Genomic DNA, 24,782 nt, shown 5'->3' with positions numbered 1-24,782 from the left:
ACAGCTTAAAGAAGAATTCCAGGTGTAGATATACATTGTAAAAACAAGAAGTTGGCCATTTAAAGAATGCTTTGCATTTTGTCAAGTAATGTAAAGCATTTTCTTATTATACAAGGTGGAGAGAATCATGTCACCACCCACCTCTGCACCCTATCCAATCAGAGAACACTTTGCATCCATTGAGCAAATAAAAGGGTTTGACTGGCACCCATACCAAAGCTGCCAACCTACCATGTTCACATTGCGTCAAGGTAGCTGCTTGGCACAGGACACAGAAGCTAGCGGAGACCACTGTAGTGGCAATGTTTACTACAATAGTTTCCAGCTGGACCCCCAGGTACAGTATGTGCATGGTTGCATTGGTCCAATCTTGATCACTGTAACTTTGCATAAATAGCCATACCTTAAATTCTTCTTTAGCTTTAGGCAGCTTAGGGAAGGCAGAATAATGAAAGCTGATACTTGAGTTTACGAAAGTGGTTAAGTCACAACCCCATTACTTGTATCCTCTCTTTTTTATGAAGATCTAAAGTACTATGTGTCAGTGATCCCCCTCTGATCCCCCTCTGCTCTCCTTCCCTGATCTAAGAAGAGCAGCAGGAGGGGCAGAGATTCCCCTCTGACGTCAGCTGGCCAGCAGAGGGAGGTCACGTGACCACAGAGTGGCACCGTGAAAGGGGATATTTAGGACTATCATTTTCAAAAAACTGACACACAATACTAGATCTTGCTAAAACAGATCAGCTCTCACTACACAGACTGAGCTGGCAGTCAGTGAAGGAGAAGGAGTGACTGTAGGATGACAGAGGCATGTAAACTGACCACGGTATCATGGATCAACAGCCATGATTACCGTGGTCTGTTCACATAGGGGGACACAGGAACAGGCAGGATTAACTAGGTATTTTAGAACATAGAAAGGAACAAATTTCACTGCAACAGCACTATACTGTTAATCATGCTTTAAAAGAACAGGCACCTTTTTTTTGTTTTTTTTAGGGTTACAATCGCTTTAAGTTTCTCCAAACTGTTGCTTTTTATTTTATGCTAGTACAGTATCAGCCCTGGATTTGTGCTGTAAGTTATTTGTGCCAGAAATGTTTGTTCTAAAGCTTCTTCCTGCGTCAGAACAGCCAAACCAGTTTTGAATAGCCATTCTTTATCTTTCCTCACTACCCCCGAGAACAACAGAAGCAGAAGAATTCTGCTTGCATCTCATGTTTGCTAACAATTTAATTCTCTACTATGCTAAATAACAACTCTGTTTTCTTAGAGATATTTTCACTACATACACCACAAGATTCAAGCAGAAATGCTGGCTCCCCAAGAGAAGAAACAGATGGACAGAATCTTAGCAAATGTTCCCAGCCAGCTTTTGAAAAACCCAGCTCTGGAAAAACTGCTTGAAGAAATAAAGGAAGAGATTGCAAATGATTACCACACTAGCCTCAGGAAAAGCATTGGTAAGAGTTCCTTTATCTGATGCTGTTATCTAGCTTAGGAACAGCACATTATCAAGGAAATTCTGTCAGGCTCTTCTTGGTAAATCCCATCCGTGCTCATCTATAAAGCTGATCTCACATCAGTTATATTTAGTTTATCCTAAAATTTTGCTTGCTAAGAAATACATACAGTGTTACAAAAAACACAGTCGCTTCCAGCGCTAAGGTCTTCCAAGGTGTGGAGTATAAAATGGTGGTGTGAAAGGTATATATGGTATCTGAAACTGGGTGGATGCTGCCTTCCTCAGATGGGGTAATCAGAAAGGAACTACAAGAAAAACAGAAATGGAAGGGGCACACACCTAGTGCAATACCAAAGATAATTTAATAATAAGAAATGTTTATATGTAAAGTCGGTACTCACAAAATGCAACTAACAAAAGGCCATAAACACAGTGCATGGACATGCACAGAACACGGGGCACAGCTAACGCTTTTCAGGGGTGCACCCCCTTCCTCTGAGCTAGGCTAGCTCTGCGGAAGGGCCCCACCCCCCCGAAACATGTTAGCTCTACCCTGTGTTTGGTTTCTGACAGGCAATAGCAGACTCTGATAAAATAAAGCCTTCAGTTTGCTATTTGCAATAAGTTTCACAAACCCTACATTTTGTGGCCAAAAGTATTGGTACCCCTACATTTTTTCCCAAGGAACCCTAATATAACATGAAACGTGGTAAGTGACAATAACATCATAAAGCAAAGCATCTGCTCTATGGGCTATGGAATAAAGATTGGTGGATGTAATTTTATTGGTGTAATTTTCAATTTATTTCACAGCAAATTGGAATTTCCTGGGGAAAAAGGAAGGATACCAATACTTTTGACTATAACTGTATAGACTTAGATGCTAATATCAAATTTTACTTAACTCTTGAAAATGACAAGGATTCCCATTTCATGATGTGTCAAACTTACATGCATTAATTTGTTCCTCTTCTTGGCCCAAGTTAATACTCAGCCAGTGTTTAGTCCCCCTGGAATGTCATGAAAAATAAAAACTGACACTTCAAATTCTGATGGATGAATCAATTACTAGATTGGATACTAGATAGGCCAATAAATCACTAAGCATGACAATTCCCTGCCAGTGGTACTGATCTACATTTCTACAAACCAAGTCAGGGAAACAGGATGTAGAGTGCTAAAAAAAACCTCAAGGACTATAATTAAATGCATACTGTTTAAGTGAAACAAATACCTGACATTTTTACAATTATTTGGATTTAAATTGAGAAGAGCAGTGTGTGCAAATTAAAGACCTGCTTTTCATTGCAAGTTTATTTCTTGTAAGGGTAAATTTAATGATAACATCTCACAGCCTGAAATGTTAAATACTTCAGAGCTTTTTTAACTGTATCTAGTTGTTGTCTAAAAATAATTGTAAATTGTGAGTTAGAAAATGATATGATTGCAGTTAAAATAGTTTTTTTTTTTTGCTACTGTCATTGAAACACACTTGTGGGCAATTAAAGCCTCGTACACACGATCGGATTTTCCGCAGAGAAAGCATCAGACTTTTGTCCAAAGGGCATTTGCCATGAACTTGTCTTGCATACAAACGGTACACAATTGTCAGCCAACAAACACGAACGTAGTGAATGCACTATGAGAAATTTCAGTTCTTGAACGCCATCCTTTGGGCACGTTCTGCTAACGTTGTGTTTGGTGAGCATTGATTCTGAGAATGCTTGTTTGTACTTTGGACATTTGTATGATGGATTTGTGTACACAAGATAGAAAAATCCGACAACAGACCCTTGTTCTTCGAAAATGTATAATCCTGCCATCCAACAATTGTTCGGAAGGAAGTTTGATAACCATTGTCTGATGGAGCATACAAATGGTTGGATTTTCAGCCAACAGTCTCTCATCACAAAATTCCTGGCGGAAAATCCGATCCTGTGTACAAGGCTTTAGACTGCATAATCTAAGACCTGCCTCTGTTAGCAGACCGAAACCATGTCTCCTTACAGGGATATTTTAAGTACCCCTGAATTCGTTCTACTACCTGATTATGAAATGCATGTAATTTCTTGGCCTACCCCACAGTGAACAATCCTGGTCCTGTCTATAGATATTCAGATAGCCACCTTTCTAGAGACACTATTTAACCACTTTCAGACCGGACCAATTTGCTGGTCAAAGACCAGACCACTTTTTGCGATTCGGCACTGCGTCGCTTTAACTGACAATTGCGCGGTCGTGCGATGTGGCTCCCAAACAAAATTGACGTCCTTTTTTTCCCACAAATAGAGCTTTCTTTTGGTGGTATTTGATCACCCCTGCGGTTTTTATTTTTTGCGCTATAAACAAAAAGAGAGCGACAATTTTGAAAAATACGCATTATTTTTTACTTTTTGTTATAATAAATATCCCCCAAAAATATATAAAAAAATATTTTTTTCCCTCAGTTTAGGCCGATACGTATTCTTCTACATATTTTTGGTAAAAAAAATCGCAATAAGCGATTATTGATTGGTTTGCGCAAAAGTTATAGCGTTTACAAAATAGGGATAGTTTTATAGCATTTTTATTAATAATTTTTTATTATTTTTTTTTTTTACTAGTAATGGCGGCGATCAGCGATTTTTATTGTGACTGCGACATTGTGGGGGACCCATCGGACATTTTTGACACATTTTTGGGACCATTGTCATTTATACAGTAATCACTGCTATATAAATGCAGTGATTCCTGTGTAAATGACACTGGCAGTGAAGGGGTTAACCAGTGGGTGGCAGTGTAGGAGTTAAGTGTTTCTAGGGGCATGTTACTAACTGTGGGGGGTTGGGCTTTCATTTAGTGAACACTGATCTCTGCTCCAATCACATGGAGCCGAGATCAGCGTCACTAGTTGCTAGGCAGAATGGAGAAATGTTGTTTACAACGGCACTTCTCCATTCGGCCGCTCCGTGAGACGATCGCGGGGATGACGCGGCGATCGAGTCCACGGGTCCCGCGACCGGACTCACGGGGGTCCCGACCAGCGCGGCAAATTTAAAGGGGCGTACATGTACGCCCATTGGCCTGCCCGTGCCATTCTGTCGACGTACATCGTCGTGCGCTGGTCGGCAAGTGGTTAAATAGACAAATTCAGGAGGGCTATTGGTGACATCTAGTGGAAACCACTGCTACAAAAAAAGATGTGATCTAACTGATAATACTAGCAACTACCAAATGCAGATTTCAGCTTATGCAGTCTATTATTAAAGCCAGGCTTAGACAATTTGAATCTTGGCCGTTTCAGCAGGAATTACTTCCTTGTATTCTTTGACGCAAATTCCTTATGCCTTGTGAGTAGGCACAGCTGTGTCACAGAATTCAGAGACTGCCTTTTCACTACATAAGTGCAGAGAGGAGGAGTGTCAGGAGGTGGAGTCAGGACAGGAATCGCTGCTTGCAGGCAACAAGGTACCATGGGATATGTAGTTGTTAGAAATTAAAAATAAATAGCAGAGGAGAAGCTGCATGCAGGGTTCCAGGAAGTTGTGGAAAGATATGGCCAGCAGACAGGTAGCACACATGAAAGGAGATTTTTCAAGGAATCTGATATTGGATTGTCAAAAATAACTATTATTTGGATAACTTACACTGCTGAGGTTAAAAATAAAAGTATATGCCGTGACCAAAGAACTCCTTTAACAATGTGCTGTTTTGTTGCACATGGAAACTTGCTGCAAGGGTTATATTTCTTGTTTTCTGGGATTGATTTTGATTTCTAAATGATTTTATTATTGAAATGCATCATTTTTGTGATAAACAGATTTTTGTTACAGAAAGATGTATTTTTTTGCACATTTTTGTAATGGTTAGCACCATTTTCTTTCTGCATGTGCAGCTTACTTGGAAAGGTAGAGTGAGGGAAAAATTGTGTGCATGTAGGCTATCAGCAGGGCTTTTGTTCTCAGAGAATAGGTGCAGGATCTCCTGCCTTCTGAGTCGGCCGTCATTTCTGCCCCCTACCCACCTCTGAGCAATGTCCCTTGGTTCCACCTTCTGCATACCTCCCAGTACTGCCCCTTTTAGAGAATATAGAACCGAGTATCATTTTGTGCTACTAATGCTGTGTACACATGACCAGACTTTCCAGCAGAAAAGTTCCAACTTAATCATTCCGTTGGATATTGCGATCGTGTGTGGGCTTCATCAGACTTTTTTCTTCAAAAATTCACGACGGACCTAGAAATAGAACATGTTTCAAATCTGTCTGACGGAATAAATTTCGATCGGGAAAATTGTTCGTCTGTATGCTGGTCTGACGGACCAAATACGACCCAAGGGTAGCTATTGGCTACTGGCTGTTGAACTTCCTTTTCTAGTCCCGTTGTACGTCATCACTTTCAAAACAAACAGACTTTGGTCCGTTCGTGTGTGGGCAAGTCCATTCGGTCGGAACTCCGTTGGGAAGACTGTTGGACCTTTTTTGCCGGTCTTGTATACGCGGCATAAGTGATTTGCTAATGATAACAGAATTTGTTAACAACAAGACAGTAAAATAGAATCCTTGTTGTGAGCAACAGTAGCCCCCCCCCCCCCCCGAATCAATAGACCTCCCTCAGCAACAATAGATCCCATACACAATAATAGACTGTCTCCCCCCAGCAGAAATGCTCCCCCACACTAAAAAAACACCCCAGCAACAGTAGACCCCCAGCAGCAACAACAGATCTCCCAGCAGCCAGCATCAATAGACCTCTCCCTCAACAGTAGATCCCTTCCAGCAACAATTGACCCCCCACCAGAAACAATAGACATACCCAGCAAGAATAGATCCTCGTGCAAAAATAGATCCTTACTAGTGACAATAGATTCCCTTAGCAGCCAGCACCAATAGACCCTCCAGCACACCCCAGCACTCCTTTTCATTACATACATTCATTGCTGAAGGTGCTGGAACTGCGTTCTGCCACGTTCCTGCTGAAAAAAAGCCCTGGCTATCAATATTTAGATCTGAACTCTGTTCAGCTGATTAAAAATCTCATCAATCACATCAACATTCCAAGACTGGAGGGAAGCAAAGCGAGGAATAAAGTAAGTATTCCTATCTGTTATATCCCCCTAGACTAAATTAGCTCTAGACTCTTTCTATGCAGAGCAGTCTATTACACACTGGCTCACCTCCTATCTAAAGATACCTGTAAGAAAAAAACCTATGAAGAAAATATATACATTTTACACACCTAGGCCAAAGTTACACCATGAGCATTATGGATGTTGACTAATGGACCCTGAATAAACAATTGCCTGTGTGTGTAAGGTAAATATATATTTTTACTTTTATCAACAAGTGAGTTTATTTACAGTTATAAAGCAGCGTTTTAGGTTGGTGGTGGTAGCTAGTATGTAGTTAGCATGTATAAAGCAGGAAAATTGAGTGCAGGGTTCACTTCAACTATGAACATAATGAGGTTTTCGTTGTGTGCTTGTCCCATGTTAGCTTATGTGATTCTATAAAAGGTGTGATTGCACTTCCCCCCCATGTTCTGCGTCCCCAATCTAAGCATTAAAAGAGTGATCTTCATGACTGATTAAGTTGTGGCGAGATTGCAATAACTCAAAATCTCAGTAGCATTGGCAGACAGTGACTCTATCCAAATGGCATCTTGCAGATCATAAAAAAAGCTTTAGTCCAAAACTTGTACAGATCTTGACAGAAACACATTGGATAGGTCAAAACATCATATTATATCCAGCTCCAGCAGTATATATGTGTTCAAATAGAAACTAAAGGCACAATGAAAAAAGGGTGGGACTTACTATACAGAGCACCCCCCAGGGCAGAAAACAGTAGGAAATAATATGCTGGAAGATAGCCGGAAATATTGAGAGGAATATGGTATATTCCCCTAACTGACTGTTATCTGAATTTTTACACAATATTTTGACGTCCTGGACTGACCAGTGACTGTTTGGTTTACTCTGTGCAGGTTGTGCTGAGCCGTTCCGAATGGAACAGTGTGGATATTTATATATTTTAGAATCAAACGGTTCTCATCAGGAAAGTTTTCAGCTTAGTTCTCGTCTTAGGTGATATTGGGTTAATAACAGGTGCTGTTTTGGGAGTGTTCTGTATTCAGGGAAGGAGGGATTCAGGGACTGTATGTCTTTATCTCCATTGTGGACAGGGGGGTTTCTTTTTGATTATCTGCTTTTAGTGTTTTTTTTTTCTCTGGGGAGGCGATAGACCTTTTTTGGGAGTCAGCCCCTGTTTAGTCTGGGCTTCCTCTTGGTCTATTTATAAGGGGTTAAGGACATTTAGGATGCCTATTTGTATTCTGCTTTATCATAGCTAATAAATTATGTAGTTTTACTCTTTAGGGCGTGTCTATTATTATTTTTTTGTTTTCATTTTTTTGGGTCTAACTGTTGAATATACACCCCCCCGAAATATATTCGGTGAGTGCTACTTACTAAATATAGGTGAGATTCCCATGTGTTCTTCATTTTTGTTTACAGTGTTATTAATCAAACAAGGGTTGTACCATAATCCAAGAAATTTGTAAAATAAAGGGGTTGTGAGCCTGGTTCCCAACCAGGCCTCACCAAAAGGAGAGAATGGGGGGCATACAATGTATAAGGGGATACAATCAAATATATGAACAATCATATAAAATAGTAGAAAAGTTTGATACATAATACATGACAGAGGATGTCGATAGTAAATTAAAAACATAAGTGACTTGGTCATGGACAGAATTTCAACTAGTTTTGCGGACTGGGCCTTTGGTGAGGCCTAGTTGGGGACCAGGCTCCCAACCCATTTGCTCCTATAGCAGCCATAACCCTTTGTAGGGCGGCCTTGACTTATTGGGCTTACCGGTTACCTCTGCTTGGCTTGTTTTTCCATGTCTAGGGGTTCCGAGGGTTGATACCCCACAACTTGGACGCTAACAGCAATAAAGTCCTTTTGAAAGGTTTTATTTTGCAGGGGTAACATCCAAATAACACAGTCTTGTATAGGAACAGAGGGCAAGGATGAACAACTCGGGCACCTTGAACTGCAGACATAACAAAGTCTCTAATACCACCCAGAGAGTAGCCACTCGCAGCTGGGTACCTCACGGCTGAACAGATCTCTAGCCAGAGACCATGGCAATCAGCACATTGATCTGAAGCTTGTCAAAACCTCTGAACGTGTACAAGCTATAACTGGAAATGGACAGGAACATTTTTCTTCAGTAACTGGAGCGTTCTCTGTCTCCTTGATAGTACTGGAAAAAGCGTGGATTCATCAGTGTCCTTCCCAACTCAGTAACCAGGCACTTCTCAGGATGCCACTTGTCGGCCCTTCTCCGAAGAGTCCTCCCCCAGTCACTTTCACGAGCTGTGGTGCCCCTCCAAGCCGAGAGCACACCCGGACACCTTGAATCCTCCCTCAATTATTGTGCCTCGGACTAGCCAGTTCCGAGACTCAGGAACAGATGGATCCTTACCCAAGACCAGGCGTGTCTATTGGGGGTAACCAACAGAAGCATGTTGCGGGATGTCGAACGCCCCATGACCGGGGCCCCTCGCGGGGCTACCCCAGTCCTGGAACCAGAACAGACCACACAGGCCTCACAAACTCTCACGAACACGTGACCTCCCTCATCTTAAGTACCCCTTCCCAGACTCCGCAGCGGGGCCCGGCACACCCACTGATTGGTTCCGAGAAGGCTCATACCCAAAACATCCAACCAGGCCTGGATAGATATTTATATATTCCTTACTAGTTTTCTTGACCACATGAATGCTAATGAATCAGGGAATGGTGGATTTACTCTTATGCAATTTTAAATGGAAACAGGCAAATTGCCTTCTGTAGACTATGCAAAATAATACCAGTACTAAAGTAGTAGTTAGCTGCAATCCCTTTTATACTTACTTTTGGGACATACTATAATCCTGAACAGAATCTGTGAAAAGTAACACATGGTTCTATCTATTCCCAGTTTATTACCGTGTTATTTCACTGATACTGTCTATTGTAGCAGCAACATATGGTTAATCAACTGTTAAATTATTTCTATGCTGTGCAAATAAACACCTTTATGTTTTAAAATATGAGGTAAAGAAAAACAGCCCTAACCTTCCTTCCATTGTAATTTCAAAACCCAGCTGGAAATTCATGGTGCCTTTAGGATCTAACAGTTTTTTTATCAAGCCCTAATGTAGATTTTATTGCATCTCCTTGTGATTCTAATAACATCCACTGGTCAAGCCCTGAGGAAGGGGAAGGCCTTTCCTCAAAGCGTTTTGGCTGTATTTGATGCTCTTGCTCTTAACCAATACACTTTTCAAAAAGTCTTCTGAGTGATATGAACATTTGTACTATGCTTTCCTCAATACCCATCAGGTATGGTGATTTGAGTGACAACCTCCACCACCGATGGTAATGGCCGCTCACCTCAGGAGATGGACCCTTGAGTAAATCAGACAGGTCAAATAACATGGTCCCTTTCAGGGGATAAGTTAGCGGACCCAAATGCTGGTATCACCTGTAGAGCTTGCCGTATCTCAGGTCTAACATCATTATTCTCCTCCAGATGTAATACAGGTAATGAAAGCAGCAAAATCTATTGCTCTCTGATTGTTTAAAACAATATTTATTTAAAAATAAAAGGGTGCACTCACATAAACCGCACTGTGTCCCAGTGCTAAGGATAACAGACAAATCTGAAACGAAGTGTTCCACAAGGATCAGAGTGTAAGCACACCGGTGACGTCATGATCGCAGTCACGTGGTTTCCATACGCGCTACGTCCCAGGTGGGCGGGACTTCATCAGCGGCGACGGCATGACATAAGCCATCCACTTTATACACATAGTCAGCTGACCGCTACAACCAATTCAATCGGCTATGCAGCCATCACCATGACAGGCGATCAAGCCATAGAGTGCGGCAGTGTATGTAACAATAGGAGACAATAGGAGAAAACACAAGCCTAAATGTCTGCATGATAGTTTACCACAAGTAGTATACCTACTACGGCTAAGTCGGATATGTGCCCACAATTAATTATTTTAAAAATATCTTTATAAAAACAATAATCTATGCGTCACCCTGCAAATATTGTTTTAAACAATCAGAAAGCACTAGATTTTGCTGCTTTCATTACATGTATTACATCTGGAGGAGAATGATGATGTTAGACCTGAGATACGGCGAGCTCTACAGGTGATACCAGCATTTGGGTCCGCTAACTTATCCCCTGAAAGGGACCGTTGATCTGACCTGTCTGATTTACTTAGGGGTTCATCTTCTGAGGTGAGCGGCCATTACTATCGATGGTGGAGGGTGTCACTCAAGTCACCATACCTGATGTATAGATCATCTGTTTCACTGAATATCTCTGGGCTTCTTTGCTGATTCCATTGTTTTTTTCCTTCCAGTTTAAAGAGAATGGATTATTTCTTGTGTTTTATTTTAGTTTAAGTTTTATTTTAATTATCTGCACTGTGCTGCTTTTTATGATGAACTATTTTGGGATTTGGTCATTTGACCCTCAGTATCTCAGCTGCAGTTTGTGTCAGGGTTTGTTGTTTAGCGCTGGTTGACTTTCGCTGTTTGTTTCCTCAATTCCCACCTCATGGTTTATTGTAATTTTACTAAATTACAATTTTGACTAAATACTTTAAGAATTTTCTTCACCTATCATTGCTACACATCCCTGACTCATCATCTGTTTTATGAATTAGTGACCTTCCAGGAATAAGGGGTGTTAAGTAAAAATTAGGATATTTTTTAGAGTCCCATGTCCCCAAAGTCACATGTGAAAGTATTCAGAAAATGATGTGTGTAGCCACACCATAATGTATTTTATTGGGATTTTATGCAATAGACCAACACAAAGTGGCACATATTTGTGAAGTAAAAGGAAATTTGAAAAATGGTTTTCAATTTTTTTTACAAATCAATATCTGAAAAGTGTGGCGTGCATTTGTGTTCAGCCCCCTGAGTCAATACTTTGTAGAACCAAAGTCTTTTTGGGTATGTGTCTACCAGCATTGCACATCTAGAGCGTGAAATGCCTATTCTTTGCAAAATAGCTCAAGCTCTGTCAGATTGGATGGAGAGCGTCTGTGAACAGCAATCTTCAACAATGGCTTTCTTCTTGCTACTCTTCTATATAGACCAGATTTGTGTCAGAAACCATGAATCAGACCAAGACAGAAGTACAGTTAAACACTTGTTTAATAATAAAAGTAAATAAAACAAACGTAGTCAAAACATAGCAAAAGTTCGGTAACTGGAACGGATAGTCAGACAAGCCAGAAAGTCCGGAAGCTAGGAATCAGTGTAGTGGAACAGCAAGCAGGATCTGGAGCCAGAAGGAACATCAGCCAAGCAAGTCTTTAACAGGCACAAACGAGAGAATCTCTGTGATGTTGACCAGGTGAAGGCAGAGATCATCTGGGCTGGGCGGCTTAAGTAAGCAGGACTGAACAGGATATCCTCAACACGTGAGTCACTGTAGAGAGATAGGAGCTGGCAATTAACCCGACAGCTGAGAGGCCAGCTCAGAGAAGGAAGGGCTTAGCCCAGCCCTTACAGTACCCCCTCAATGACCCCTCCCCCTCGGAAGACCACCAGGCTTGAGGGGAAAATATCTATGGAAATCAGAGGAGGACAGGGGCATGTACTATGTACTTCCAAGGATGACACCTGAGAGCGTTGCTCCAGACCGTACCCTTTCCAATGCACCAGGTACTGTATGCACCCACGGAACGGGAGTCAACAATGGACTGTACTTCATACTCCTCATGGTTCTCAACCTGTACGGGATGGGGACGTGGCACTGAGGTGGTAAAGCAGTTGCAGACCAAAGGTTTTAAAAAGGAGACATGGAATACATTTGAGATACGCATATTAGCAGTAAGGTCGAACGTGTAAGCCACTGGGTTAATCCGTGGAGATTACTGAAAGGCCCAATAAACCAAGGGGACAACTTCGGAGAGGGAACACGGAGTCGGAGGTTGCGAGATGGCAGCCAGACCCTGTCCCCAACCTGGTAGGAAGGTGCAGGCAGGCATCTTCAGTCAGCATGGAGTCTGTACCTCTCATTGGCATGTCGCAAAGCCTCCTGGACTTTTGCCCAAGTGGAATGAAGACAGCGGAGATGTTCCTTTAACACAGGAATACTCTGTGGAACAAATGAGTCAGGCAACATGAAAAGTTGGAAACCATAGTTCGCCATAAGCGGGGATAATTGGGAAGCAGAATTCAAGGACTATTGTGAGCAAACTCCGCCCAAGGTAAGACATCTGACCAGTTATTATGATGATCAGAAATATAGCAACATAGGAACTGCTCCAAGGACTGGTTGGCTCATTCTGCGGCCCTATTAGACAGCGGGTGATACACAGAGGAGAAAGCTAGCTGAATTCCTAACTGTGCACAAAAGGCTCACTAGACTTGGGACACAAACTGACTACCTGTCATAGATGATCACCTTGGGTAGCCCATGTAAGCGAAAGATCTCCCAAGCAAACATTTTTGAGCCTTGGTCAACCACCATAATGATAACTGTTGCCCTGGGAGTTGGGTAACTCCACAATAAAATCCATAGACAGATGGGTCCAAGGCCTCTCTCCATTGGGTATGGGTTGTAGGAGACCCACTGGAAAGTGTCGTGGAGTCTTACTCTGAGCACAGTGGTACCTTCAAGGAGATGCCTCCATTCCTTAAGGGCTAAAATGATCGATAACTCTCTGTTCCCAATCTCATAATTGCACTTTGCAGGTAACAATCTCTTGGAAAAGTAGTTACACAGATGCATAGTGCTCTCAAAGGTAGAATGTTGAGACAGAAGGTCGCCAATTCCAGTCTCCGAAGCATCAACCTCAAGAATAAAGGGTAACGTAGGATCAGGATGTGCCAACACAGGAGCAGAAACAAAGGCAGCCTTGAGACTCTCAAAGGCCTTAAGGGAGTCCGGAGACCAACTCTGTGGGTTACCATCTTTTCTGGTCATATCAGTCAGGGGTTTGAGCAGGGACGAGAAGTTAAGAATAAACGTCCGATAATAATTCGCAAAGCCAAGAAAACATTGCAGAGGATGTATACCTACAGGTTGGGGCCACTTTAGGACTGCTGAAAGTTTCTCTGGGTCCATCGAAAAACCAGCAGTGGAAATTACATAACCCAAGAACTTAACCTGTTCAAGATGGAACTCGCACTTCTCCAATATTATAATTGCAATAGAGATTGTTTTCTCTCAGATTTCGAAGCACACGACAGACATCTGTGTGGTGGCTCTCTAGGGACTTGTAAAAAATGAGGATATCTTCGAGATGAACCACCACACATAGCTGCAACAGATCTCGGAGGACACCGTTGATAAATAACTGGAAAACTGCCGCAGCTTTGCAAAGGCCAAATGGCATTACGAGGTACTCATAATGGCCTGTTTTGGTATTAAACACAGTTTTCCATTTTTGTAGCCCTCCTTAATCCTCACAAGATTGTATGCCCCTCTCTAATCAGGCTTTGTGAAAACCGTTACTCCCTTGAGGCGGTCAAATAATTCCGTAATCAAATGGAATTGGATAAGCATTTTTAATCGTGAGACAACTGAGACCCCTATAATCAATACAAGGTCTATGTTCACCGCTCTTCTTCTTTACAAAGAAGAAACCAGCACCAGCAAGAGATAAGGATTTGCAGAGGAAACCTTGAGAACGTGCGTCTGCAACATACTCCTCCATGGCTCTATCCTCCCAGACTGGTAAACCCAGCCACAAGGGGTTATGGCACCAGGTTGAATGTCAATTTCAAAATCGTACGACCAGTGTGGAGGAAAACTACCGGCTTGACCTTTGTCAAAGACATCGCTAAAATCGCAGTACTCCAGCAGGGAGGAGAGTGAAGAGGTGCACAGGACCTTAGCCACCTTCTGAAAGCATATCTTACTGCATTGTGGCAACTAGAAGAGAACCTCAGCACAAAGCCAATTAAAAGAGGGGTTGTGCCTCTGTAACCAAGGATAACCAATAACCAGTGGAAATTTAGGTGAAGAAATAACTTGGAATTTAATTATTTTATGGAGCAGTCTCATGAGTCACATGGGCAGGCTGTAGCTGTCTCCCGTCAAGAGCCTCATGGGCAAGTGGAGTGGTACGCAGCGGAATCAAGTGTTTTGATACAAAGGCAGCATCAATGAACAGGCCTGCAGCCCCAGAGTCAATTTGAGCCTGTATCTCGACGGACGACCCAGCCCAAGAAAGTGTAACCGGAACCAGGGGCTTATCCTTCTGGATAACCGGGGACGAAACAATACCACTTAAGGTGTGTCCGTGACAGGACCTCAAGGTTCAGACGTTCCCTGGACCGGTAGGACAAGACTTCAAAAAGTGACCTGCCTGGCCACAATAAAGGCACAATCTCTCCCTCCTCCTAAGTGTTCTCTCATCCACAGAGAGAGACGGGTGAAGCCCAAGTGCATGGGTTCACCTTTGACTGACTCGGTACCAGGAGCCATGGGGGGTAAGGGAGGCAAGGGTTGGACTGCAAAGCTTGGAGACAAATGTACAGGAGGCTTCTGCAAGTGCTCCTTTAAAAGAGTCTTTCTTTGAGTTTGTTGCCAATGAGGATGGCAAATGTGATCAACTTCTCCAGCTCAGTGGGTATATCTTGGGCTGCCATCTCATCTTTGCTGGTATCTGAGAGACCATGAGAAAAAGCAGCCACGAGGGCCTCATTGTTCCAAGCAACCTTTGCTGCCAGAGTACAGAATTCAATGGTGTAATCGGCAAAGGATATTGTACTCTGATGAACATGAGGCACTTGGCAGCAGAAGCAGAGCGTACGGGAATGTCAAATACCCCTTTAAAAGAAGCCACAAACTCTGGGTAACTCAGGACAGTGGGTTTTTGCGTCTTCCATAGAGGGTTTGCCCAGGCCAAGGCTCTCTCAGAAAGCAACGATATCACAAATCCTTTCTGTTGGAAATGCCTGTGGCAGCATCTCAAAGTATATCTCAACCTGGTTGAGAAACCCTCTGCGTTCGCCTGGATCACCCCAAAATCGCTGGGGAAGTGAAGCGGAACCAGACATACACCTTTATAGAGGTAATACTCGAGCCAGGTGCCTGCACAGAGACTGGAACAGCAGCAGGTTGTACCGGAGCCACAGTGGGAGATTCCAGGTGAGCCACACGACTCAGGAGCATCTGTAACACCATGGCAAACTGATCCATGCAGTGATTCTGCTCAACCAATCTGGAAAAAATATTACCAACAAGTGGATTGACTGCATCTACTGAATTCATGGCCTTCGTCTACTGTCAGAAACCATGAATCAAACCGAGACAGAAGTACAGTTAAATCACACTTGTTTAATAATAAAAGTAAATAGAACACACCTAGTCAAAACATAGCCAAAGTTAGAGAGCGATAGGAGCTGGCAATTGACAGCTGAGCGGCCAGCTCAGAAGGAAGAGCTTAGAAAAGCCCTGACAATTTTGGAGTGCACGACTAATGATTGTGCTGTGGACAGATTTTCCCACCTGAGTTGTGGATCTCTGCAGCTCCTCCAGTAATACCATGGGCCTCTTGGCTGCTTTTCTGATTATTGCTCTCCTTGCCCGGCCTGTCACTTTAGGTGGATGGCCATGTCTTGATAGGTTTGCAGTTATGCTATACTCTTTCCATTTTTGAATGATAGATTGAACTTTATCCCTGACCTGTCTGGTGTGTTCCTTGGTCTGCAGGATACTGTTTGTTCACTAAGATTCTCTAACAAACCTCTGAGGGCTTCATAGAACAGCTGTATTTATACTGAGATTAAATTACCCACAGGTAGACTAATTGGGTGACTTCTGAAGGCAATTTGTTCTACTAGATTTTGGTTAGGGGTATCGGAGTAAAGGGTGCTGAATACAAATGCACATCATACTTTCAGATTTTTTTTGTAAAACATTTTGAAAACCATTTATCATTTTCCTTCCATTTCACAATTGTGCCATTTTGTGTTGGTCTATCACATAAAATCCCAATAAAATACGGAGATTAGAGTGATCAAGACACAGACTCAAACAATAGGCACATCGTCCCTTAAATTAACACAGAAGAGAAACCGTAATGGGCATATATCTTCTCTCTCTCTCCCAATAAAATACATTTTACATTTTTGGTTGTAACATGACAAAATTTGGAACACTTCAAGGGGTATGACTATTTTTCAAGGCACTGTACTGTAATAATGAGGTCCCACTATATCCATACTCAAATTAGCTGTACAATGGCTGCTGTTCTGAAAAGAATTGGGTGTTTCATTGAGATTTGAGTTTTGCCCAAATCCACAAAACCAAATGCAAAATGTAAATAAAATGTATGACCTATAAAACTTTTGGGATTAATTCACAAAACTAATGACCTATTGCTGGGAAAGCTTTAAGCCACTTCCACCAACAGGAAATTACATTTCTGGTAAGAACTTTGCAAAAACAGTGTATAAAATACCCCCGATGTTGGCATAGTTGCTTTAGTTAAAGGAAGCAAGCATTTAAGGTTTTTTTGCAGTTTTTGAAAATGACATCTAGCTTCAGATTGACATAAATTATACTTTTTAATAGCAAAAAAAATTACAAAATATGTATGTAGCACTTATAAATGATATATCAATTATTTAATGACAGTTAAGTTTTCATCTAATGATGATATTTCAATTTTCAGTTGATTATATCCTGAGGGATCCAGAGGAGAAAGACAGACTCCAGATAGGCAACATACCTCGTTATTTTCCACTTCGGGTGATCCGTGCTGAAGTTCCATGGCACTCTTCATACAGAGATGCCCACAAATGGAATGAAGACCACTTGTTCACAATGAACGCCATGATGCTAGAATTACAACAGCTCTGGATTACACAGTAAGCAATGGAAAGCTTTAAAGAAGTATTAAACCCGCTGACACGTTTTTCTACACCTGTAAGGCAAAAGGCATAATGAGATAGTATGCACCGCATACTAGCTCATTATGAAAAATACTCACCTTAGGACGAGGCGTCAGTATCTCACCTGGTCCATGCCGAGGTAGCTGACATGTTGCCTCGGTATGTCTTCTGGGTATCGTGGCTCCAGCGCGCAGGAGGCTTCTTTCCGGCAAAGTCCTTCGTCTGCTGGGCTTTCAGCCGAGAATCCCCTGTGCGCATGCGCCGCTGCAGTCAGCGGCTTATTGCAGGGGGAATATCTCCTAAACCGTATAGGTTTAGGAGAGATTTTTTTACCTACAGGTAAGCCTTATCATAGGCTTACCTGTAGGTAAAAGCTAAATTTTTGACTATACAACCGCTTTAAGAAAACATTGAATGTAAAATATCACTTATAGATATTAAAACAACCAAAAACGTATTTTGATTGCTGTAAGTTGACACACATTCCACGTTGCACCTTTCTTTTGCTGAAAATAAGATTTATGTTTCCCATATTTAAAATATTGATCTTCTAATTAAATATTTCTGTAATTTTTTATACATCGTTTTCTTGATTACCAAAAAAACTCTATGCCATACGATTGTATTCACACTGTTCTGTGCATGTTGCAGCACCTGTTGTAACACTCATGGCTAAGTGTGAATGAGCCCATATGATTTTCCATTTCCTTTCACACTAAATTAAACCACATACTATAGATGTGAACCAGCCGCACAGGAAAGAATGGGATATTTATTTCATAGTCATATACTGTAAGTGAATAGGACCTAAATGTTCACTGCAAATTCTGCTCCCCCGCGTTTTCAATTTGTCTGTTGCATTCAATTTTACTTTCATAGTTATTGATTTTCACGTAAAGTCAATTAAATTAAAATCTGTTTTGCTAAGATCAGCATTCCCAAAATTTAATATGATAAATTTCAAAGATTTCATCTGTTTTGGATCCGTAATTGCAGAAGTATTCTTCTGTGTTTTTTATTGCAGATTCAGGGATGTAAGGTTTGTGCGTACCAATGAAATGCTATCTAGCCATTTGCCTCTGCTTCCTGCTGAATTTGAGGAATTAGTTCAAAAGCATTGTTTAGAAGCCCGTGCTACATTACGAAATAAGTAAGTTCATTGTGAAACAGTGTGGGCTGCATTTTGGAATCGTGTATCTACAGTTAATGACAACTATTAACATGCAATTACATACAACACTCTTGTGCTATTAAGGCTACTTATTATTTGTAATCTTTAATCCTGCTGTAAACGGGAATGCAATGCCTAATGCTTTGTTATCCTTTTTGGCTATAAATTGATTATAAAACACAAAATGCTCTGTATATTGTGAAAATTAGACAGCTTTTAGGGCTGATATTGTGTATTTTTTTTTTATATTGAGCATAATGCACATAAATTCGGTTCTTTTAAAATCTCATCAACTCTTTTCTTGATCAATGACTGTTAGGCATAGAATTTTAATGTGGTCAGTCACTAAATTTACCCATACTGATTAGACTGTATGTGCAGTAATCCATAGCAACTAATGAAAAAAGGGGGGTAATGTGGCGCTACCTAAATATAAATAAACGCAATTTTAAATATACCAAAAAATAAAAAACAACACAAATATATATCATAAGTGAATTGTGTAAACAAATTCATGTGCAAAAATTATTAAAGTCCAGTAAAAGTTCCCCAAAAAATGTGCAAATATGCAATTGTGCAAATAACAAAGTGCAAAGAAGGTCAAAAAAATTCTGTAACCATATGATGACCTTAAGGTAGCTAATAGTGCAATGCTTCAATACAGTGCAAAGTGCAAGCAATGAATCCAAGAAATATTTTACATAAAGTGCAAATAAGTCCCAAAGTTCAAAATATATCCATGCAGTGCAAACGAAATTCAATCAAGTGGCACTCCACCGATGATCCACACTTCAGTGCTCAAAGTGCACCCCTTGTTTCCACCAGCCTCTCACCTCTATAACAGGTCCCAAAGGACAATATGGCGCTATGTATGCAACAGGCTACAGTCTCACACCTCCTTCAGTTCAAGTACATGTTCGTGTTTCTGATTGGAGCTTGGAGGCACAAAAAACGTAAAACTTGTCTAAACTTTGTACAAAAAAATGCTCTATATGAGTGTTTTTTACTCCTGAGAACAGACTTTTTTTTTTTTTTTTTTAAGCCCATTGTCCATGGAGCCTAAAAATACAAAATGTAAGAGTAAGCAGATATATCAGGAGGATATTAGAAAGATTTTATATTTCAGGAATACAAGTAGTACCCCATTATTACAAAAGGTGCTACTGAAAATACACAGACCTGATAAAAGCTTTGGAAACACTGACATAAAGCAGATATCCATAGCAACATGAGCCCATCAGTTTAGAGCAATTGAAAACAATGAAAGATGACTTCTGATTGCTTGTCATGTGGTATTCTACTGTTTTCTGTATTGTTAAACGCAGTATTTTTTTTACTCGTCTTAGTAAAATATATGTGCAAAATAGATCCATATTTTTTTGTCAGTGCAAATTATCTGTGCATCATATATACAAAAGATCTTGGTAAAGGTTGTCTAAAGTATTGTCACTGTATCCTATATAATGTCTCTGATTTTTTTTCATCTAAGGTGGATACCAGCTTGTGCTTCATTGTTCATGTCACATAAGGATAAATGGATCCATTTAGTGCCCCAGAATGAAGAAGATTCAGCTGTCCAGGTTCAGGAGTTTTTTGCATGTGTGTCATCTCTGATGTCTTTACAGCTACGTAAAATGGTCATCAATTCTCTTAAGGACTTGGTTTCTTTTTTTAATATACACAAGGTAATTAGAACATTTAGATCAGCTAAAATGTAGTACTTTAAATGCATAAAGGCCAAAAACTGCAGCAATCTTAACCACTTCAATACCAGGCACTTAAATACCTTCCTGCCCAGACCAATTTTGAGCTTTCAGCGCTGTCGCACTTTGAATTACAATTGCGCAGTCATGCTACACTGTACCCAAATGAAATTTTTAGCATTTTTTTCCCCACAAATAGAGCTTTCTTTTGGTGGTATTTGATCACCTCTATGGTTTTTAGTTTTTGCTAAACAAATAAAAAAATACCGAAATTTTTGTTTCAGTTTCAAAACTTTGTAAATAAGTACGCTTTCTCCTTCACTGATGGGCACTGATAAGGCGGCACTGATGGGCACCAATGATGTGGCACCAATGAAGGGGCACTGATGAGGTGGCATTGATGGACACTGATATGTGGCACTGATAGGCGGCACTAATGGGTGGCACTGATGGGCGACACGGATGGGCACTGATAGGTGGCACAAAATGGCACTGATAGCTGGCATGGATGGGCATGGATGGGTGGCACAGATGGGCATGGATGGGCGGCACAGATGGGCATGGATTGGCACTGATAGGTGGCACGGATGGGCACTGATGGGCAGCACAGGTGGGCACTGATAGGTGGCATTGTATTATGTTGTACTGTACTAATGGATGCCAATCAGTGCCAAACAATAATGCATGCCAATCAGTGATGCCCATTGTGGGCACTGATTGGCATCCATTATGGGCACTGGCATCCATTGTGGGCACTGACTGGCATCCCTGGTGGTCTAGGGAGGATTACCTTGTCCCGGGCATCCCTGGTGGTCTGGTGGCATCCCTGGTGGTCCAGTGTGGGCATCCTGGGGGGGGGGGGCTGCACTGATATTCGATCAGCACAGACCCCCCTGTCAGAGGAGCAGCTGATCGGCTCTCCTCTACTCGCGTCCGACAGACGAGAGTGAGGAAAAGCCGATCACCAGCTCTTCCTATTTACACTGATCAGCCATGATTGGACACGGCTGATCACGTGGTAAAGAGTCTCCGTCTTTTTACTGAGATCATAGTTGCAGGGTGTCAGACTGACACCCCGCAACAACGATCGTTGCGATGCGCGCCCCCGGGGGTGCGCAGCGGCTCAAAATCCTGATCACGTCATATGACGTCCGATCAGGATTATGAAACCACTTTGCCACCGTCAATTGCCTATAGGGCGGGCGGCAAGTGGTTAACAAATATATTTTTTTTTACACATTTATGTAGTCACGCAGAGACCAGACATAAGCATAAGCAAGTGCCAAAAGCCAATCAAATATTCATAAATGCATGCTTCAGGCTTGCTAAAAAGAAGTTGAGCTGTTATGCACACAGCTTCATCAGGTTTAATTGATGTTTATATCTGATTCCTGATGAACCAGATGAAAATCAATCAGAGAGTGATTCTGTCTACATCACTCCAGGTGACATTCTTTAATTGAAAAATTTAAAGAGCTTGGTGGAAAAATGTCAACTGGACAGTGCCTTCACCCAATCAGATGCTGTTCAGATATTCCAAAAACAATTTCCCACAGCAGGAGATTCGTCTATCAGATGTGGGCACCGTTCAGGTGTTCTGACAGTTGGTGGAACCGGTTGTCAGAAAACAATGGCAGAAGTTTCATCTATCCGCACATTTAGCATGGATAGAGATACCTTTACATGTATGGTCAGCTTATTGCAGAATCAAAAGCACAGGTGCCCCAACTGGAGACTTACAAGATTTTAAATGTTTCTAGTGATCCTGCTACACTGTGTGTCAGGGACATTCCAGGTGCCTTCTGATTTTTGCTACCTAATGCAGCCATTTTTGTCCCCCCTCTGGCATGGCCAACAGCATACTGGAAACCATTTCCTCCCGTGTGTCTCCAAAGCAATGTTACTGAGCTGCAGTGAGGATGGAGTGTCCAGTATGTGCACTCTGGCCTCAATGCCCCCCTCCTGGGACAGTGCCTCCTGGGACAGTTTCCCATTAGTGACATAGTTTCATAGTTAGTAAGGTTGAATAAAGACACCAGTCCATCCAGTTCAACCTGAGTGAGTGTCTACAATTGCCCCTGTACATTGCACACTCACATCGGTCCCTACCCTCAAAGAGCCCACAATCCAAGGTCCCCATTCATATACTAGGGCCGATTTTGGACAGAAGCCAATTAACCTACCTGCATGTCTTTGGATTGTGGGAGGAAAGCGGAGTAACCGGAGGAAACCCACGCAGGCACAGGGAGAACATGCAAACTCCAGGCAGGTAGTGTCATGGTTGGGATTTGAACCAGTGACCCTTCTTACTGCTAGGTGAGAGTGCTAACCACTATACCACTGTACATGTTCCTATGCAAGCCCTACAGTCTAATAAAACTAGACGAGGGTGCTCTGCAATGTACACCAAATGCCACTTGTCAAAACTTTTATTGTAAATCATAAAAGGTATGTGTATGACTATAGATATGCCTGTAAGGTGATGTCTATCTCCCAGATATGCGATACGGGTACACTTATCCATGCGACACTGATGGACGAGCCCCATATATCACCATATCCACAAAAAACTTCTCTCTTAACCACCTCGCGCCCGCCCTATAGCCGATTTACGGCCTTAGAGCAGGCGCTTTCCTGCAATTGGCCGTCCCTGGACGTCCTATTGTTTACTTCCGCAATGCGCTCCGCCGCGGGCGCGCATCGCGGAAGTTCTGTGTTCGCCGTGTCCCCCGGGGACAGGCAAACACAGATCGCTGTAAACGGCCAATCACAGCGACCGTTTACAGCGTGATCGGCGTGTCCAATGGGAGATGATCTCATATGTAAACATATGAGATCATCTCTCAGCGCCGCTCTCCCTCCTCACACAGACAGCGTGTGAGAGGGGAGAGATGAACGGCTGCAGCAGCCGTCAGTGCACAGAGAAAAAAAAAAAGTGTAAAAAAGTGCCATCCTGCCCCAGTGCCATCCTGCCCCAGTGCCATCCGCCCCAGTGCCATCCGCCCCAGTGCAATCCACCCCACCCCAGTGCCACCTGCCCCCAGTGCTATCTGTGCCCAGTGCCACCTGTTGTCAGTGCCATTTGTCCCCAGTGCCATCTGTCATCAGTGCTACGTGTCATTAGTGCCATCTGTCATCAGTGCCACGTATTAGTGCCATCTGTCATCAGTGCCACGTATCAGTGCCATTTGTCATCAGTGCCACCTGTCAGTGTCACGTGCCATCTGTTGTCAGTGTCACGTGTCATCAATGCCACTTATCAGTGCCATCTGTCATCAGTGTCACGCGTCATCGGTGCCACGTATTAGTGCCATCTGTCATCGGTGGCACGTATTAGTGCCACGTATTAGTGCCACGTGTCATCAGTGCCACGTATTAGTGCCACGTGTCATCAGTGCCACGTATTAGTGCCACGTGTCATCAGTGCCACGTATTAGTGCCACGTGTCATCAGTGCCACGTATTAGTGTCATCTGTAATCAGTGCCACATATTAATGCCATCTGTCATCAGTGCCACGTGTCATCAGTGCCACGTATAAGTGTCATCATTGCCACGTATCAGTGCCATCTGTCATCAGTGTCACGTGTCATTGTCCTGGTATTTCAAAAGTGTAATAAGTAGTCAACAAGTTAGATGTGTATTTTATGCTCCTAGAACATGTGACGGCGCTCCCTGCATGTTGGGCCTCTCTATGTGGGTGGCCAGGCTGTGAAAAAGTCACACACATGTGGTATTGTAATACTCAGGAGGAGTAGCAGAATTTTTTTGGGGGTGTCATTTGTGGTATACACACACCATGTGAGAGAAATAACCTATTACAATGACAATTTTGTGGAGAAAAATAAAAAAAATGAAAAATAATAATAATTTTGCAAAGAATTGTGGGAAAAAAATGACAACATCAAAAAGCTCACCATGCCTCTTACTAAATACCTTGGAATGTCTACTTTCCAAAAAGGGGTCATTTGGGGGGTATTTTTATTTTCCTGACTTGTTCGGGTCACAAGAAGCGAGATAGGCCACCAGTACATCAGATGTGATCAATTTTGTGCGATTCGCACCACAGCTTGTAGACTCTATAACTTTCACAAAGACCAAATAATATCCACTAATTTGGGTTATTTTTACCAAAGATATGTAGCAGTATAAATTGTGGCCAAAATTTATGAAGAAAAATTTATAATTTGCATAATTCTGTCACAGAAACAAAGAAATATGCGTGTTTTTTCAAAATTTTCGGTCTTTTTTCATTTATAGCGCAAAAAATAAAAACTCCAGAGGTGATCAAATACCACCAAAAGAAAGCTCTATTTGTGGGGAAAAAAGGACACAAAATTCATTTGGGTACAGTGTTGCATGACTGAGTAATTGTCATTCAAAGTGTGAGAGCACCAAAAGCTGAAAATTGGTCTGGTCAGGAAGGGTGTTTAAGTGCCCAGTAAGCAAGTGGTTAATCAAGACTGCATTGACACAAGGCATATCTCACCCCACAAAAAAGAAAAATGGGGGAGGGGGAAAGAATGTGTCAGGTC

At 42.0% G+C, this 24,782-nt stretch overlaps 1 protein-coding gene across 1 annotated transcript in view; it reads left to right on the top strand.

The window, feature by feature from the left end:
• The window catches only part of DNAH3 (dynein axonemal heavy chain 3), a 730,495-nt gene that overhangs the window by 194,601 nt on the left and 511,112 nt on the right, over nt 1-24,782 (top strand). Inside the window, exons 6-9 of the mRNA XM_077448990.1 lie at nt 1,274-1,463; nt 17,156-17,351; nt 18,400-18,525; nt 20,036-20,231. Of these exons, the coding sequence (XP_077305116.1) occupies nt 1,274-1,463; nt 17,156-17,351; nt 18,400-18,525; nt 20,036-20,231 (708 nt within the window). The remainder of the gene's footprint in view (nt 1-1,273; nt 1,464-17,155; nt 17,352-18,399; nt 18,526-20,035; nt 20,232-24,782) is intronic.

This window comes from Lithobates pipiens, unplaced genomic scaffold, assembly GCF_037356315.1.
Source record: "Lithobates pipiens isolate NorthernLeopardFrog02 unplaced genomic scaffold, aLitPip1_a1.2 Scaffold_22, whole genome shotgun sequence".
Lineage (NCBI taxonomy): Eukaryota > Metazoa > Chordata > Amphibia > Anura > Ranidae > Lithobates > Lithobates pipiens.
This window is presented reverse-complemented; position numbering and strand designations above follow the sequence as displayed.